This window comes from Xyrauchen texanus, chromosome 38, assembly GCF_025860055.1.
Source record: "Xyrauchen texanus isolate HMW12.3.18 chromosome 38, RBS_HiC_50CHRs, whole genome shotgun sequence".
Lineage (NCBI taxonomy): Eukaryota > Metazoa > Chordata > Actinopteri > Cypriniformes > Catostomidae > Xyrauchen > Xyrauchen texanus.
In genome coordinates this window covers 16030255-16050652 of record NC_068313.1, presented here as the reverse complement: position 1 = coordinate 16050652, position 20398 = coordinate 16030255, and the positions used below count along the sequence as shown (strand labels likewise).

The 20398-nt window shown below is 42.6% G+C and overlaps 1 protein-coding gene across 1 annotated transcript; it reads left to right on the top strand.

Moving 5' to 3' along the window:
• Positions 1-679: 679 nt before the first annotated feature.
• On the top strand, positions 680-20398 carry LOC127631798 (polypeptide N-acetylgalactosaminyltransferase 17-like). The gene is made up of 12 exons (XM_052110144.1): positions 680-1167; positions 1567-1843; positions 3162-3345; positions 3948-4114; positions 5833-6007; positions 6223-6420; positions 7771-7888; positions 8053-8238; positions 10668-10805; positions 17309-17404; positions 18636-18797; positions 18884-20398. Exons 1-12 carry the CDS (start codon positions 1165-1167, stop codon positions 19028-19030), a joined length of 1851 nt encoding a protein of 616 aa, XP_051966104.1. The 5' UTR covers positions 680-1164; the 3' UTR covers positions 19031-20398.

Here is a 20398-nt window from a genome sequence, read left to right as displayed (position 1 = left end):
GGTTGGCAAATTTTGCCGTTTTGCTTCTATTCCGCAACACTCCCGTAACGTGAGTCACGTTCACTGATCGGGACTGTCGGCTACAATGTATATCGTGCAGTCTGACATAATGTTGCACAGTGATATCAATGCGTTCAGAATCGTACAGTCTGACAAGCAACAATCGTAAAGGACTAGGCCTATTATAAATCGTACAGTTAAGACACACCATTATTTCTCTGAAATTTATTTATTTTGGTCACGAGACACGTGAGATAAAATTACGTAAAACCAAGCGACACTAAGCGCAAATTTGAGAACTGAAAGGAAGATTTTCAGATAGTAGTAACGACTTGTGTTTCGAGTTGTTACTCATGAAAAACTATCATATGGCTTCTGAAGACATACGTCACACGTGGTAGGCTTATTTAGTCATTTCTGCTATGTAGCCTAAATAATGACAGAATTTTCATTTTGGGGTAAACTATAGTCTTTGCTACGCTATATCAAACATGGAAGTAATTCTGTATCATTTTCACTAAACAGAATTTGCTCATTTGGTGTCCTCCATACAGCTCGGCGTGCGTGTCTGATCCACATGCTTCATCCACTCCATGTTTTCCATCACCCTCAGCCAAGGCGCTATCCAGCATTATGTGGACAAAACGCTTAAACAGGGCACATTAACTGCAGAAAACAACGTGGATGGCAGGAGATAGGTGCAGTTCACGGATCAACGCTCCCTTAAAGGCGCGATAGGAAAACACGTTGAAAATGACGCTGCGTTCGATGAGCTCAGAGCTGAATCCTGTTGGAGACGATGTTGCGTGTGTGGACTCTCATTGCTGAAGTAGAGGGCTCTTAGGTACTTCTGTTGATCCAGGGCAAATACGCACAGCAATTCCTACAGCAATACGAGATCGTGGAAAAGGACCCATAAGCCTGACCTCTTGAATCATCTTATATTTCCAGCAGAGGACAGCTGTGTTTGTCATTAACTGATAGATGCCCTGTGATGAATGTCTGCAGTTTCCGAACATTTGCTTTGACTCTTTGAAGTATGCGCATACATTTTCCATGTCGATTTTATGAATAAGAGCATGTAAACGCTAGAACCAATACGGATGAAAGCTCACGGGCAGAATTCCCTATGTTCCAGTGCAGGATGCATTTTATCAATCCGAAATGGTGAGTGTTGTGGTAAATTCGTTGAATAAACTGTGTCAGCCATAAATGACAAGTGCCACAAATAGTCATATGTTTCAATTAATTAAGTGTTGTGCAACGTATAGCTTGTTATTTGTCAAATAAAGCAAATGGGCTTGTTGGAAAGTATTTGTTTTAATTTTATTTAGAGATACTACACGTTTAAAAATTCTAAAACCGTGTCTCAAAATCTAGTGAGCTGCCTACATAGACTGCACCGTAGGCGCGTGACATTGTAGGTCATCGCTAACGGTCGAACAAACGAGGCAAAAAACGCGCCAAATGCGGTTTAGGTTCGCAGCTCACTGGGCTTTCTATCTGTTTCTGTCAGTTTTTCGTTGCGCACACCATGAGGTGAATCTCTGTGTAATGTATTTCAAGATGCGATTCACTGGGTTCAGAACACCAAAATCCTTAATGGCCTTTGTGATGAGAAGATGGAAAATCTTACTGGTGCTGAATGTGTTTACGGTGGCCGGCTTCATCACTTTTTGGGGCAAGTGCAATTTACGCACAGCTAAAGATGTTGGTCACCAGCCGGCTGCTGGGAGGGAACAGACGCACTTCAATGGATCTGCTCTGGAGACTAGCATCACTCACGATGTGCTCTTAAAGAGACTGGGGTCACTAGAAGATGTGGTGTACAGACAACTAAATGGTAATTATTTTAATGAACATAAATCTTGCTTTAACAAAAGTATTTGCATATGGTGACAAAATTTGACCTTAATCACAATTTGCACTTGTGACCTAACTATAGGCCTACCCTATCACTAAATAAAATGTGGGGTAAAACATTCTTGACGATTCCTTTTCTTCATCCAAAATATAATTTCATATTTCTTTTGCCATGGATTTGGGGTTAAATAAAACCAGGACTTTCCTTGACTGGTCACATGAGAATCAACCTTATAGTTACTTAATTGTTTATCAAAACAAAATGTTTACATTTCTTTTTACACAATATTCAGTAAATGAAATACATTTATTCTGTCATTTATTTGGGAACAGTTCCTTTAAGACGGCCCCTTTAGCCCGTTGTACCCATGTTAATATAATTTCAAATGCAAGAGAAAAGAAAAATCTGTAATTTCAAGCTCAGCAAAATAGTTACATATTCAGTGTATGCTGTCTATTGTTATTACATTGTAATATATATGTAATTACATTGTACTAACATCAGTGATTAGTTTTGAAATATGTCCTGGAAATTTTTGGAAATCCTCAAAGGATTGGATACATTTAACAATTTTCACAAAAAGCAGCATTTAAACACAAGTCAATTAAAGGTATTGTTCACCCAAAAATGAAAATTCTCTCATGATTTACTCACCCTCATGCCATTCCAGATGTGTACGACTTTCTTTCATCTGCAGAACATAAATTCAGATATTTAGAATAATATCTCAGCTCTGTAGGTCCTCACAATGCAAGTGAATGGTGGCCAAAAGTTTGACCATGTCCATGTATTCAATATGTACACAAAATGATAGATGTGCATGAGAAACAGATCAATATTTAAGTCATTTCTTGTCATAAATTCTCCTCCCTGCCCATTAGGGGGCGATATGCAAGAAGGATGTGAATCACCAAAAACAGAAGGAGAATGAGAAAGTGAAAGTAAAGTGGAAATTGACTGAGCAGTTTGATCCGTTTCTCACGCACAACTATCAGATTACCTCAGAATATATGGATTTAACCACCAGAGTTGCCTGGAGTAATTTTATTTTGCCCTTATGTTGATTTTGGAGCTTAAAAATTTTACATTGTATTTACCTACAGAGCTGAAAAAACTTCTAAAAATCTTTGATTGTGTTCAACAGAAGAAAGAAAGTCATACACATCTGGGATGGCATGAGGGTGAGTAAATGATGAGAGAATTTTCATTTTTGTGTGGACAAACCCTTTAAGATACAGCAGAACACCATTCAAAACAATAACACCATTGTGTTAATTGAATAAATGATTTTGAACAGGTTTGTCCAAGTCTCTTAGACTCATCGAAGGTTTTGGGGGCCGTGGTAGAGGCGGGCTGCCAGCAACACTTACGCCGGCGGAAGAAAAGGAGGCCAAGTACCTGAGGGAGAAATACGGATACAATGCATTTCTGAGTGACAAAATCTCTTTGGATAGGTCCATTCCTGACTATCGGCCCAGCAAGTGAGCATCACATTACCATCAGACCTATAGTTTTAAAGCTACAGTCATTCTTTATGTAAGATGGATTCAGCTTCATGGACCAGAGAAACATGACACAGTCAAGTACTTAAGTTGGTTGAAATACCAATGTCTAGAAAACAAGGTGGCCAATGGTAGGCAGATATATGTAATGCAATTTAATGATAGCAAATAAGATGTATACAAAACTGCTGAAGTTAAATGACTGTTTATATTGCACAATATATATATATATATATAAAAAATCACTAATAATCTGATCACACTGTATGTGAACATTTACAATTTCCTAAGATTGGAGAGAAAAGTGACATTTATTGTTTTTGAGTTAACTAAGTAAAGTAAATAGTAGAAATAAGTTTCATATTCGAGCCTCAGTGTGCTCTGTAATTGTTACCATTAGAGTGTGCAAAATAGCAATGCCAGAACTGGCTTCACTTTTGTTAAGAAACAGCTTAAGGAGTACCCAAGCTTGAGGAGTCTGGTTGTTCATTTCATAGATAATGAAAAGATCTTAGGAAAAAAAACAGAGGATAATATGAATTTGTTTGTTCATTTATTTGTGTTTTTATTTTATTTTTTAGATGCAAAAAGGCCTATTATCCCAGTGACTTACCACAGATCTCCATTATCTTCATTTTCGTAAATGAAGCATTGTCTGTCATCCTGCGTTCGGTCCATTCGGCTGTCAATCACACTCCAGCCCATCTCCTAAAAGAGATCATCTTGGTGGATGACAACAGTGATGATGGTGAGAAATACATTAAGAAAAGAGAACTGTGGCTTTAATCAACAAGGTACAAAATCATATTTATTAATTAGTGGTAAGCACAATAATCATGAAACAAACAAGCAGATGCGTGCTATTAGTTTTGTAAGGGACCAAACATTTTATTTTCGCTAGGTTATCATATAATAGTGAAAAATTCCCAAATGCTTACACATCATAGATACTTGGTTTGGGCCCTGTTGACTTGGACCAGTAAGCAACCACCTAGCAAAGCAACAGCATAATAACCGTCAAACTTTTGAGGGAAGGCTCTTTTTACTTGGACTAGTTACCAACCTCCTAGCAACCACTCAGAAAACCCTAGAAACCTCTAAAAATTATAGCAATAGCATAGCAATCATCAAATGTGCAATTTTCGCTGGTGGTGGGCTCTTTTGACATGGACCAATAAGCAACCACTTAGCAACCATCCAAAAAAACCTTGCAACCACCCAGAGCACCATAACAACCACCAAGAACAAACTAGCAACAACATTTCAATTATCAAATTTATGATATTCACTGGCTGACCTTGATATAGGCAATAACAAATCCATAGATTTATATTGAAGGAAGAACCTGAGTCGGATCCACCTAGCAACCACCCAGAACACCCTAATAATCAACAAGAAATGCCTTAGCAACCACCAAGAACAACCTAGTAATAGCCTAGCCTCCGTCAAATGTATGATTTTTGCTGGTGGTGGGCTCTTTTGACTTGGACCAATTAGCAACCACCTAGCAACACCCTAGCAACAGCATAGCTATTGTCAAATGTGTGATTTTTTTCTGGTGGCGGGCTCTTTTGACTTGGACCAGTTAGCAACAACACAAAACCCCCTAGAATCCACCTAGCAATGCCCTACCTTGAAATAGCATAACAACCGTGAAAAGTGTGTGATTTTTGCTGGTCTTGGGCTCTTTTGAATTGTACCAACAAGCAAAAAAACATTTATTTGATTTACATTGAAGGAGTCCTGAGTCAACCAAAACCACCTAGCAATCACCAAGCACACCCTTGCAGCGCAGCAATGTGCTATATACTACTCTGAACACCTTAGCAACCACATACTTTAGCAATGACCTGACAATTGTGATGGTATGTTGTACACAAAAAAAGCACTAACATTTTATGTAAAAAACTTGTTCAATAAATTCAGTCTTACTGGGGTTTAATTGATTGTGCTGTATGTGACCTTGACTGTCAACACAGATAACCTGAAATAATTTGCCAAGAGCCATCCTTTACTCATGTTGTGCATGGCCATGCCTGTCTATTGTATCAGAGTGTGTGCTCAAGCCTTCCCAGAGAGACAGTTCAATTTCCATCACACTGTTGGCATGAGCCGGTGGCAGAGGGCCAACCGTCCATCAGTGCAAGGGGAAAAGCCTACATTTGCTGAAACGAGGAGGCAAAGTAGCACACCCATCTCTGTCCTCATAATGTCAGTGATTCACGGTTTGTCACTCGTTATGCAGTTGACAGTGTTTAACGTGGGGAAAGAGACCACTTTCCAAGAAAGTGTTTTTCAAGGAGATGGTATTCATCCCTGCAACACAGATCAAATGCATGGAAGAGTGTTGGCATAGAAAACACATTCCCCCTGGTGTGGTTTAAGCACAGCTACAGCACTCATGCACCATGAAACAAGATTTCTCTCCCCCTTTACTGCTTGTGTGTGTGTTTATATGCATGCTAGAACAACTGAAAGAGCCACTGGAGGAGTACGTCAACAAGCGCTACCCAGGTCTTATCAAAATAGTGCGTAATCAGAAGAGAGAGGGACTCATCCGAGCTCGAATCGAGGGCTGGAAAGTGGCCATTGGGGAGGTGACGGGATTTTTTGATGCCCATGTTGAGTTCACACCTGCATGGTGAGAATTTAGAACTCTTACTCTCCCTGTACTGATTTTGGTCCTGGTAAATGTTGCCACTCTCACCTCTATTTTTAGGCCCTGTTTACATCTGCATTTAGCATCCCTCGTGGGTGATCAGAATAGATTTACAGCAGAGTTAAAGGAGTTTTATTACTACTGTGCAATGATTCAGCTTTGCTTGTAATGATCTAACCTCTTTATACACTCACCAGGGCTGAACCAGTTCTGTCTAGAATCAAGGACAACCACAAGAGGATCATCCTACCATCCATAGATAACATTAAAGATGAGACCTTCGAGCTGGAGCGCTATGAGAACTCCGGCCATGGTTATAACTGGGAGCTCTGGTGTATGTATATCAGCCCACCTAAACAGTGGTGGGATGAAGGAGACACCTCTGCACCTATCAGGTATGATTCTACTGGGCTTTTCACACTTGAAATTGCTAAGCAGGTGTCATTCAAAACCCTGGGATAATGTAATCCTGGGTTATCAATGTTTCATACTGCTCATACATTAGCTGTTCTTGCTGGGTTGCGAGATTTCCCACTGTACATTTGTAAACCTTGTTAAACAACTAAATGATAGATTCAAACACTGCTTTGCTTACGCTGAATATATTTGGCACCACAATTCTGGGTTAGCACTACAAATTGAACTTCTTCCTACAGAGTCCCACAGATACCCTACACCCACCCCTTCCCATAAACCTAACTCTAAATTTATCTTACAAAGTTTAACTACAGTAACCCTTGTATGACCATTGTATTTTAGAGTAAAATCGTAGTAACCACAAAATTAAAGATGGTTACTACATTATAATAATGCAAAATGACTATAGTAAAACCATGGTTAAGTTTACATGGATAAAACTATTCTCTCAACTACCTTCAATAAGATCCAGTCATGGTGAGGAAATGAACCTTTATGTTAATTTATATTTATAATTAGTATTAAAGGAAATATTAAGACTGGAGAAAGGAAAAAGGAAAAAATGACAGAATGCATAATTGAACCCGGGTTGTTTGCATGAAAGGAATTCCTGAAAGTCAGAAGTAGTTGGTATTAAGGGGAGGGACATTCTCATTCTAGAGACTATAAGATGTTCATTAAAAATGTTCATAGTTTTTTTCGGAAGAGTAAGAACGAAATCTTTAAATGCCTAAATCTGCTTAAAGTTGATTTTGTTTGAAAGCTAACAAGCACAGACTAAAGGCCAGAAATCTCACATTCCGATTTTTTATATTCCATTTCCATTTTACAACTTAACAGTAATAGTGAGGTTAAAATGCAAAGGGTTAAAAAAGATGTTTTAAAAAAGAAAAAGTGTGAATACAATCTCTCTAGGAGTATCTCACAATCTAGTATGGGGAAATTAACAGAAAATCTGTTAAAGGAAGTTAAAGGAATATTTAGAGTTTAATACAAGTTAATATCAATCCACAGCATTTATGGACCCCAGGGCCATATCTGAGCATATGGAGGCCCCCCAATCTCCCTTCCCTCTCGGGCCCTGCTTATAGCTTGAAAGGCCTGGTGGTCCAATTTACATCTATCTAAGGAAAGGATGGGTGATCAACATTATGCCACAAATGCAGTCGATTGAGCCTACAATATTCCTTTAAGTTTATTTTACATTTACATATTTTTTTTATCTTCTTCCAATATTTTACACTGATATGTGCTGTAGTGTTTACACTATTCAGTAGCCCTATATCAGAATTGTATTGAAAATATAAAGTGTAAAAACTGTTTTTCAGGACGCCTGCAATGATAGGCTGCTCTTTTGTGGTAAACCGGGAATACTTCGGGGAGTTGGGACTGCTGGACGCGGGGATGGACGTGTATGGAGGCGAGAATATAGAGCTGGGAATCAGGGTTAGTGTGCCACCCACATCTCTTCACTAAAGTAGAGCAATCATAACTTAGTCTCCCAAAGCTCAGTCTAGATAGCATCAATTTCAAATGTTTTGTAAGCTCACAAAAGTTATATCAGGACATAAGTTTTTAGGTGTGTGTGTCTATGTATTTTTAAACACCAGGTTTGGCTGTGTGGAGGAAGCATGGAAGTCTTGCCCTGTTCCAGGGTTGCCCATATTGCTAGGACAAAAAAGCCATATCACAGTAACATCGCCTTTCACACTAGACGAAACGCCCTTCGTGTGGCGGAGGTCTGGATGGACCAATACAAATCGAATGTCTATTTGGCATGGAACCTCCCAATGAAGGTATCTAAGAACTAAGGATGTGCAAACATACATATTTTCAAAATGTACTAATTGGTGGGTCAACTGCAAGACTTGTCACCTAATGAAATGGGGGTTACGTTAGTTTCACCCTCATGTTAACATTGGCTATAGATTAAATTACTCTACGAGCAGCAGATTTCAATGGTGGAAAGAGGCACCTTAAATAATCTTTTAAGCTTAGTAGAATGTATAAATGTATTTTAATGTTAATAAAAGTTATTATAAAGTAATATCTATGGTTTACAGTGAAGAAAGTATGTGGGTTCTTTTCTGAAATATCGGCAAAACAAGTTTAAGTGGGTTCAATGAGCCTGTGTGATTATGTCAGACATGCAACAGGCTGATGAATGTACATCTCCAAATGTAAACATGCAGTATGTGTCTTAACTGCTTAAATTATTATCCCACATCCAATAAACAAAAATATTCTTACTTTAATATGATCTTATTCCATATCAAAACGTATCGTTAGATAATATTTGACCTCATATATGTCACAGCAACAGCACTTCGTTTGCACGATTTCTTCGTAAAAAATGTCATATACACCAACAGCTGCTGTGGGTCAATTGTGTGTTATAGAGCAGACTCGATAACAATTACGGTTACCCATGAAATATCATCATTATTGTACAATTCTGTGTTTTTCCTGATGCAACAATCTGGTGGAAATTTAAAGAAACCCTAATAATCTGTGGAAAATAAGGTGTTTCAAACCCAAAAACAGTTTCAGCACAATTTGAGCGAGGCGCCCATAGACAACAGTTCGTTTCTGGGCAACCAAAAGAACCAGGAAAGGGCAGGGCGGAGCGTTTGTTTGTGAACAGTAACTTCATCTATAGGAAGAATGGAACTGATGTTTTCTGAAATCGTCCCTTTTATGTAAATTTGGATAGTGCTTCATAAAGGGCAAAGGGCATATATCAGTGCTGCACAGAAATGTTTCCCAGAATGTACTCGCGACCCAATAGCAACACTTCCGCGGCCCAGTACTAGGTTGGGGACTTCTGCTTTAACCTATTTCCTATTGAAACAAAGACTGTGGGACACATCTTAGATCTAATCCCTGTTAAATAGCCAATAGGCTTGAACCATGATTTGCTGGTCCATTGCAAGTCTCAAGCTATAGACCAGGGGTTTTCAAAGTCAAAGACTGTGGCCCTCCCTTGTGACACAACTTATACAATTTTGTATATTAAACTAGAAAAATGTAATTTCAAATTCCAATAACGGTCAATCTCAGTCAAACCAGTCAGAAAATCTGAAACAGAGAGGAGGAGAGTCTGTGTGTGTGTGTGTGTGTGTGTGTGTACAGCATTGGCAGGCAAAGGACTACTGAATAGAAAATCTTCTTGAATGTCCATGTTTTTCACGTACCTCACTTATGTTAACAGCTGTGCACAGCTGGCCACATCAGTGGATTCGTTGATCTGGAGTGCAAAAAATGGGCTGTTCCTGATGCTGTCTAACACTTGCTCCTTCACATCCTGTGCCATATCAGAGATGTGCTGACCCACTGTGTTGTGAAAGAGTGGAATAGAATCAAGCTTAGGAGCCGCTGCCTCTCCTACCATCAAGGAACACATATCTTTGTCTGCCGGCAGAATCACTGCCTCTCCGATGTTATATGCTTTGTCCGCCTTGGCAATACATAGCTCAACGTGATATGAAGCTTCAGTGGCCTTTACATTTCATTTGACAAATTCTTTGACAACTTGTTTCTGACCTTGAAAGGCTTGAAATTTTCTTTGGAAAAACTCTGTTTTCCCTCTACCTCAGCATCTTGGTGTCAAGGTGTCTGTGGAGTTTAGCAGGTCGCATGCTGTCATTAGATAAAATCACTTGACAAACGACACATAAAAGTTGTGGTGCATCAACTGTAAGTACTAAACTTAAATACTGCTTATCGTATCGTTGTCTTTTGGGTTTGACCCATGAAATAGAAGGATTCAAATTTGGTGGTCTCAGAAACCGCTCCATTGTAATTACAGACTAATATGTCACGTCTGCTTTATAGGCTTTATATTTTTTTTGCCTATTATTTTCAGAATGGTTTACATGTTTTTTTAAATATAACATAATATTTAAACTCAAATATATATATATATATATATATATATATATATGTACAATTTATTAATTATTTAATTAAGAATTTTCTCCGCGCCCCCCCTGGGGAGGCGCCCACACTTTGAAAACCCCTTAAATAGATCATTTGACTGGACAAAAATCTGTGTTGTGCAGCATGAATCATCAATATTTTAAGGCACGTTCTTGTGTTGTGTAGTCAACCATCATGGCGCACCTCTTGTAAGAACACAACAGAGTTGTTATAATACAACCATGTATAATTGTATCCTATCACTTTGTACCATTCAAGTGTATGCTCACTATCTTTGTGCATGCAGAACCATGGCATTGATTATGGCGACATATCCCAGAGAGTCACACTCAGGAAAAGACTCCAGTGCAAAAGCTTTGAGTGGTACCTCGATAATATCTATCCAGAGATGAGGAGATACAACAACACAATGTTTTACGGAGAAGTGAGTACTATATCAAATAACTCAAGCTCAAAATGGGCAGGTTTTTTTGGATAGTAGTCCTTTATGGTACAGTCTAATTATTGGGCCGGTAAATGTAATTTGACAATCTGTTAAATTAATTAGTCAGACTTGTGTCCTGAAAAATACCCCTTGAAACAAAGCTGTATGTCTTTCTGTGTTTTGTGGAACATGAATAATGTCCTCGCAGGTCTTTCCTTCAGTATACAATGAAAGTGAAAAATGTCAAAAAAAAAAAACCTCAAAACTGTTACGTCAAGACACATCATAATGTTTAACGTCAATAACGATATAAAACAAGACACTAAAACCAATGTCGATAAGTCTCATTAATGTCATAGAAATCCTACTTTGAACCAGCTACCATCCAAGAATTACACCACAATCAATTTTTTTACAAATTTGAATATATTCACTCAAATTTGGAATATATTAACTTGTAATGAAGACTCAAGTGGGTTGAGATCCATAAGCGGTTTTATTGGACAGAGGAATAATCAAACGTACAGGCAGGGTCAAACCACAAGCAGACAGGAATATAGTAGGCAGGCAGATACGATATCAGAGCAGGCAGAAGATCGGGGCAGGCAGCAGACAATGGAGATCGATAAACAGGCAAGGTACTCACAGGGCAGTGGCAATCAAACAGGGTCGGAGAACAAAGCAAGGTTGGTACGGTAAATCTCAGCGTAAACGGTAACGCTTGGTAATATAGCCGGAGCAAACAAGACTTTGCAGTGAAGTGGAAAACAGACATGACTTAAATAGGGAAGAGACAACAAGGCACAGCTGGAGCATAATCAGACCTAGATATGTGGGTTAATGGGGAATGTGGTTTTACTGGTTAATACACCGGTGAACCCGATCTCCGATGACTGAAGGGGGAGGTGCCCTCACCAGTGTTCGTTACAGAGCCCCCTCCTGTGAGCGGCTCCTGACGCGAGGACGCGACCTGCGCCAGGGTCTCCCCCGAGGTCGAGGGGCCGGTTTCTCCGGGTTGATCCGATGGAACTCAGTGATGAGGTTGGGGTCGAGGATGTCGTTAGTACTGACCCAGGATCTTTCCTCCGGACCGTACCCCTCCCAGTCCACCAGGTATTGGATCTGACCTCGGTGTCGTCGGGAGTCGAGCAGGGTTCGCACCAGGAAAGCTTCCTCGCCACCCACAGTCGGGGGGGGGTCCAGGGGTCACCTCCTCCTCAGCCCTCGGAGCATCGGCCGGTTTCAGCAGGAAGACATGAAAAGTGGGGGAAATGCGTTAATTAGCAGGAAGTTGAAGGCGGAATGAGACAGGGTAAATCTTTCTTAGAATTTTAAAGGGACCCACATACCTAGGACTGAGCTTTTTGCATGGTAAGCGAAGACGAAGGTCTCGGGTGGAGAGCCAAACCCATTGGCCCGGGAAGTAATCTGGACCGGGACGGCGATGACGATCTGCTTGTTCCCGGGAACGGTTTATCGCCCGCTGTAGGTGGACGTGAGCTTGGTCCCACACCGCCTTACTGCGCTGGATCCAATCGTTCACTGCGGGGACTTCCGAAGGTTCGCCGGACCAAGGAAAGAGAGGGGGCTGGTACCCCAGGACACACTGGAAGGGGGTTAGGTTGGTAGCTGGTTTGAGGAGGGAATTCTGTGTGTATTCGGCCCAAGGAAGGAAGCGGCTCCAGTCCGACTGGTTGCGATGGCAGTACGCTCGGAGGAACTTGGTGATCTCCTGGTTCAGGCGCTCCGTCTGACCATTAGACTGCGGGTGATACCCTGAAGTGAGGATGATGTTAATGTTCAAGAGCCAGAGGAAGGCCTTCCAGACTCTGGAAGTGAACTGAGGGCCCCGGTCCGAGACGATATCCTCGGGAAGTCCGTAGTAGCGGAAGACATATTGAAGCAGCTGCTCGGCGGTCTCGAGGGCTGTGGGGAGTTGGGTAGTGGTATCAGCCGGCAGGCCTTGGAGAACCGGTCAATGACGGTGAGGATCGTGGTATGGCCTCGGGAGTTAGGTAAGTCTGTGATGAAGTCCACGGCGATGTGCGACCAGGGGCGCCGAGGTATGGGTAGTGGCTGGAGCAGACCTGCAGGTGGTTGTCTTGGGGTCTTGGCAATGTTGCAGGTCTGACACCTACTCATGAAGTCGGCCGTGTCGGTGGCCAGCGTCTCCCACCAGAAGCGGTTCCTTAAGAGGCGAACGTTGGAGGTGACGCCAGGGTGCCCAGAGTTAGGGGCGTCGTGTACCCAGCGCATTACCCTCTCCCGGATGCTGGGAGGCACAAATGTCCAGTCGGGCGGACATTCGGGTGGAGGCGGAGCCATGGCCTGGACCTGGGAGATGTTAGATAGGCGGTCCCACTGGATGGGAGCTAGGATCAACTCAGAGGGAATTATGGGTTCAGCAACGGGACTTTGAGGTTCGGCCTCGTACAGTCGTGAGAGTGAGTCAGCCTTGCCATTCTTGGATCCTGGGCGGCCCATCTGGCTTGTCTGGGGCTGAGTCGTTTGGCAGAGCGGAGGTACTCCAGATTACGGTGATCCGTAAAGACCAGGAAGGGATGTCTGGCTCCCTCCAACCAGTGTCGCCATTCCTCCAGCGCGGCCTTCATGGCCAGGAGTTCGCGGTTGCCAACGTCATAATTCCGTTCGGCCGATGTGAGTTTGCGGGAGTAGAAGGCGCAGGGGAAGAGTTTAGGCAGGTTACCTTGGCGCTGGGAGAGTATGGCCCCAATGCTTCTGGCAGAGGCATCGACTTCCACCACGAAAGGGATGTCAGGGTTGGGGTGATGCAGGATCGGTGCGGAGGTGAAGCGTTCCTTCAACTGGTCGAAGGCCTGAAGAGCATCGATGGACCAGAGAAGCTTGGTTCGACCCTGCTTTACCATGGCAGTGAGTGGTGAGGCGATGGTGCTGAAGTTCCTGATGAACCGCCGATAGAAGTTGGCGAATCCCAGGAAACGCTGGAGCTCCTTCACCGTGTTGGGCTGAGGCCAGTTTAGAACGGCTTGAACCTTATTGTCGTCCATGGCCACCCCCTCAGGGCTGATGATGTACCCTAGGAAGGCGACGGACTTCAGGTGAAACTCACATTTCTCCGCCTTGGCGTATAGCTGGTGTTCGATCAGTCGCTTCAGTACCTGTCTGACCTGGATGATGTGTTCATCGAGAGAGTTGGAGTAAATTAAGATGTCGTCAATGTAGACGATCAGGCACCGATTGAGCATGTCTCTGAAGACATCGTTAATGTGGGACTGGAACATCGAGGGGCTATTGGACAAGCCGAACGGCATGACCCGATATTCATAATGCCCACTGGTGGTAGAGAAGGCGGTCTTCCACTCGTCCCCCTCCCGAATGCGGATCAGATTGTAAGCACAGCGCAAGTCCAGCTTAGTGTAGATCTTCGCTGACCTCAGTTGTTCTAGTGTTGCGGGAACCAGGGGCAGGGGGTACCGGAACTTGACGGTGACGTCATTTAGGCCACGATAGTCGATGCAAGGACGAAGAGAACCATCCTTCTTGCCTACGAAGAAGAACCCGGCTGCCACCGGAGAAGTGGATGGACGAATGAATCCCTTGGCCAGCTCCTCCTCGATGTATGATTTCATGGCGAGGGACTCGGGTTCCGACAAGGGGAATATTCTGCCTCGGGGTGGTGTAGTACCTGGCTTGAGCTCGATGGCGCAGTCGCTGGGACGGTGAGGCGGAAGTAGTGACGCCCTGGCTTTGCTGAATGCCTCACTCAAGTCGGCGTATGCTGGGGGTATCAAGGGGAAGGTGTCAGACCCCTTTAAGACTTTGGTAGCCCCCACGGTGGCAGGTAGAACGGGTTTCATGCATCTCGCCGCGCAGGCCGGACCCCACCGTGTGATTTGACTGTTCCGCCAAGAAACTTGTGGTTCGTGTAATCGGAGCCAGGGAAGACCAAGAATGACTGGGTTGTGGGGGGAGTGAATGACATAAAAGCGTGTGGTCTCAGTGTGTAGTACCCCCACCTGCAGGAGAATATCGATGGTGGTGTGACACACTCGGCCGGGTCCCAGGGGACGACCATCTAGTGCCGCCACTGTCAAAGAAGGAGTGCAAGCCGTCAAGGGAATGTGGTACTGTTTGCAAACATTTTCGTCAATGAAGTTGCCCGCAGCCCCTGAGTCTATCATAGCATGCGCACCGGTACTGGACGCTAGGTAAATGAGCTTAACGGGAACTTCGAGGCAGGTTTTAGACAGCGTGGAGGAAATTAACAGACTCACCCCAGGCCGTTGTGGTTGTGGTGGACGTGTCGGGCAGCTGGCACGTTGATGTCTAGCTTGGCCACAGTATAAACAAAGGTGGTTGGAGAAACGGCGTTCTCTTTCCTCGGGAGAGATGTGGGTTCGGTCGACCTGCATAGGCTCCGATGTATCATGGTGTTGGTGTCCCGTTGGGAAAGGTGTGGCCCGCCGGGCTGGGGGCCACTGAACTGGACGTCTGGAGCGGATGAGGCTGTCAATGCGGATGGCCAGGGAGACGAATTGCTCTAGTGAAGTTCCCTCATTGCGACAGGCCAGCTCGGATTGGAGTTCCGCATTCAACCCCTGCCGGAAGAGGAGCTTATGAGTGGACTCCACCCAACCGGTTTGTGCGGCGAGGGTGCGGAAGGAGAGTGCGTAATCTGCCCCCGTGTGGTTTCCCTGGCGGAGAGCCAGGAGCTGTTCGCCGGCGTTCTAACCACCCTCGGGGTGATCAAAGACGTCAATCAGTCCCTGCCTGAACGAGTCAAAGGAAAACTGGGTGAACCCCTGGTTGGTCCAGACCGCGGTGGCCCAGTCGAGGGCTCTCCCCCTGTGCACGGAGCTCATAAAGAGAATTTTACTCTCATCAGTGGGATACAGTGCCGGTTGTTGTGAGAGGAAAACCGAGCACTGCATGATGAACCCCTTACACCTAGAGGGCGTACCGTCAAATTTGTCGGGTAGCGCGAATCATGGGCTGGCGGATGTGAGAAGATGAGGATTGACAACGGCTTCCGTGCTGGCTTGAGGCTCTGCCGGTGCCGGTGCAGGTGTGGGCTGGTGGAAGGCTTGCATGGAGCGCATCATCTCCTCTATCGCTGACGTGAGCCGACCGAGTTGGTGTTGTTGTGTAGCCAGCAGATTAGCTTGCACAGAGAGTTCTTCGGCCATGCGTGATATCACCGCTGGATCGGTGTTAGGCAAAGTCTTCTGTAAGGAAGACTCAAGTGGGTTGAGATCCATAAGCGGTTTTATTGGACAGCGGAATAATCAAACGTACAGGCAGGGTCAAACCACAAGCAGACAGGAATATAGTAGGCAGGCAGATACGATATCAAAGCAAGCAGAAGATCGGGGCAGGCAGCAGACAATGGAGATCGATAAACAGGCAAGGTACTCACAGGGCAGTGGCAATCAAACAGGGTCGGAGAACAAAGCAAGGTTGGTACACGGTAAATCTCAGAGTAAACAGGATAACGCTTGGTAATGTAGCCGGAGCAAACAAGACTTCGCAGTGAAGTGGAAAACAGACATGACTTAAATAGGGAAGAGACAACAAGGCACAGCTGGAGCATAATCAGACCTAGATATGTGGGTTAATGGGGAATGTGGTTTTACTGGTTAATACACCGGTGAACCCGATCTCCGATGACTGAAAGGGGAGGTGCCCTCACCAGTGTTTGTTACATAACTACACAAAACGGCAGAAAAAAATGTATAAAAAAAAGGCAGGACACAACTTCAAAACATGAGCGAACTAATTGTTGCAATTAAATGCGTGACATCGAACAAACACCATCTAGCCAGGTCTGGTGCATTTCTTACTTTTTCTTTTCTCAGCTCCTGATTTGTAGATGCGCTTCATGATAATGAAAAACCCTTTGAGTCTGCGTGTCACATCTAGCGATAACTATCTCCTTGCAGTTACATTCTTACTTCCTTCTCAGGCCACAAGGGGGCCCCCTATAACTGTCTAATTAAGCCATAACAGCTGCCTGAGTCTTACTCGCAGCTTTTAGTATATAAAGGCAAGGCCAGGAAAGTTTGTTTATATAGCACATTTCATACACAGTTGCAAAGTGCTTTACATGGAAATGATAAATAAAATAAAAGATAAGACAACAAAAATAAAAAGTAAGATATAAAAATTTTAAACTGAATAAAGATTATTTAAAAAAAAAAACACCTTGCTTTGTAGGGTCCCCTGGTGGCTTAGGGGCCCACTGGTGGCTTCATAGCCCTAAATGGCAGCTTATAGCTAGAAACGGCCCTGGGAAAAGAGCAAAAGAATGTTCCACAAAAGACAGACTGCAATAAATGTAGAGATGTCAATTTCAACATAATTTTCATTTTTGTGTAAAATGTTCCTTAAAGGAGGCACTGTAACTTTATTTACATCTGATTCTAAAAAAGGGGTTAAAAAACAGATTTTACAGTGAGGGAATCAGTTAACAAACAAATAGCAGGCTGAACTATCAGACATTTGAATCTTTTTGATTGTTCTAGATTCGAAATACCAATGTGACCCATCTGTGTGTGGATCAGGGCATGAAAGAAAACCACACAGCAACTCTGCATCCCTGTCATGGTTGGGGACCTCAGGTAGAGCCGCACACATCTCTGCAACACATCTCCACAGAACTCCATTGAACCTCCACTTACTCTGCAGACAGGAAATAGGTTACGTCTAGGGATGACACAGTTTTGTTCATTCTGTTCATTGGTGACAACTATGCAGTTGTGGTTGCCATCCTGTACCTGTCCTGCAGATGTTATATTCGGATGTACCGATGCTGTGCAGGTGTTGTTACACATGGTCTGCCACTGCGAGGAGGATCAGCTGTCCTTCCTGTCTCCCTGTAGCGCTGTCTTAGACATCTCACAGTATGGACATTGCAATTTATTGCCCTGGCTACATCTGCAGTCCTCATGCCTCCATGCAGCATGCCTAAGGCACTTTCACTCAGATGAGCAGTAACCCTGGGCATCTTACTTCTGGTGTCAGTAGAAAGGTCTCTTTAGTGTCCTAAGTTTTTATAACTGACCTTAATTGCCTACCATCTGTAAGCTGTTAGTGTCTGAATGACCATTCCACAGCTGTATGTTCATTAATTGTTAATGGTTCATTGAACAAGCATGGAAAACATTATTTAAATTATTTAAAAAATGACTTTTTTCAAATAGTGATGGTGCTGTTTTACATAAGTAATGTCCTGACTATACTTTGCGATTAGTTGAATGCCACTTTTGTGAATTAAAGTATCAATTTTCTTTCCAAAACAGCAAAATCTGTAAATTATTCCAAGCTTTTTGCTGCCTGTGTATATTTCTTTCTAAATCATTTTAATAGATGGAATAAAATCCTGTGGAGACATCTGTGAACAAATATCACAAAGCATGATAAAGTACACTTTATTTGGACATGTACTATGGAGAAATACAGAAAAGTTAGCACATCTAGCGCAAGTTGGGTACATATGTAGGACACAATGAAGCAAACACACACACAAAAAACAATAAACATCCACCTCTCTTTGTGGACATTTACTCATTTTAACTCTTTACTGGAAGAAGGCACAAATGAATGCTCTTTAAACAAGCAGGTTCGTTCAGTCTGGAGGCTAGTATTACCAAATATAGACTTCATGACCATTTTACTGAGAGTTAGTTGCTTAACCCAGCTAGTAACTATTATAAATTAATTGTCATTACAGGAATAGCCATAACAGCATCAGCAAAAATCATCAGCTTACAATAAATGACTCAGTGACCCAGTTACCAAATTATTTAATTAAAAAAATTCACATTGTCTCCTCTGTGGTCTGTCTTGTAGTTGGGTCGCTACACTAAGGAGGGTTATCTTTTCCTGGGTCCTCTGGGAAGCACCGGTGAAGAAACTCGCTGTGTGGTGGATGATAAAATCAGCAGCTACCCTCAGCTTCTCAACTGTGAGAAAGTATCCAATGTACAGCAGAAAACTTGGCACTTTGCACAGGTGAAATGCTCATTTTCTACAGCAAACTGTTTTAAAATTGTCCTTTTGCTTTGGTCACTAAAATTATATTTTTTTGTTCTGTTAAGAATGAACCAATCATCAATCGAGCTACAGGACGCTGTCTCGAGTTGATGCCAGCCAATGTCTCCTTTGGTTACACTCTGGTCCTGCGCTCATGTACTGGCCAGAGGTGGACCATCAAGAATTTGATGAAACCACATCAGGGGCAATGAGTCAATGGTATATGATAATGCTGCCACAATCAGAAAGTCCCTCTCCTGCCTTCAGAAAGTGATTATGGACCTGAAAATGGATCCAGATTGGAGATCTCCTACATGTTAAACTTCAGGAGTGCAGAGGGGGTGCTGACCATTTTTGAGTTTGTCTCGGACTCAGCAGAGTCATTTGGTCTTACCACACTCCATACTGTCTGTATCAGTCAAATGCCCTCAACTGAGCAACTTTGTGACTCAAGTTGAGACCGCTGAAACCAAAATGACGATTAAATGATGACCAATAATGAACTACTGTATTTGCAAACATACAACATAAACTTAACATCAACGTAAACATGATTTGAGTCTACAGTATGTTTAACGATATATACAGTGACCCCAAAAAGTATTTGGGCCCTTAGGCCATACTTAAATATGTATGAATGTCTTTGCAGTAACAACAAATGCAACCATGTGTTATTTATTTTAAATAGACAGGTCACCCAAAAATGAAAATTCTCTCATCATTTACTCACCCCCATGTCATCCCAGATGTGTATGACTTTCTTTCTTCTGCACAACAAAAACGAAGATTTTTAGTAGAGTATCTCAGCCCTTCTATCTAATGGAAGGACAATCAGACATTTTTGAGCGTGATTTAAGTGAGCTCATGTTATCATAATGATCATAAATGGATGTATTTAGATTGCATTAATACTGTAATTTTATTGAGTTGTGATTTCTGTACTGTTCAATTCTCTTGTTTTTTTATTTGATTATTTTAGATTCAAAATATCAAAGACTGTGGATCCCCGTCGGTTTTCTGTTTGAATAAGATGTCTGGCCTGAAAATGTGTTATTTATTTTTCTTATTTGTTTTCTACAGTAGCACTTCAGAAGCATTAAATTATAATCTGTGCGCAGAAAACAATTTACCAGTAACTATGGTAACTGTGCTGAGCTTTGTTACTGGTGTGTACTGTTGAATGATTACTGTAGTAATTGTACTGTTACTTTGAACCAAATTCTAAAGCAACACAAAGCCAGTCTGTAGGCACTGGGACTATGGGAAAATTATCATCTGGGATTGTAATTACATAAGAACAAGGTGAATGAGATGTAAACTGTATGTTATCTGTAACTACAGTTTTGAAAGGAATGGTTTCATATCCAAAAGATTTCTGAAGACATTTCAATTGTTGCAGAGTGATGGAAAGGACTTTTCCCATACCATCTTCCATTTTCAGTAGGACTCATTTGAATAAAATGGTAAACTGTAATGTGTTCTTATGCTTAGTGTCCTTAATCTAAATGGTTATTTCAGTGTTCCTACAGTCATAGACAACCAGGACATACAAATATATTCCTTTCCAGGACTGGAAAATG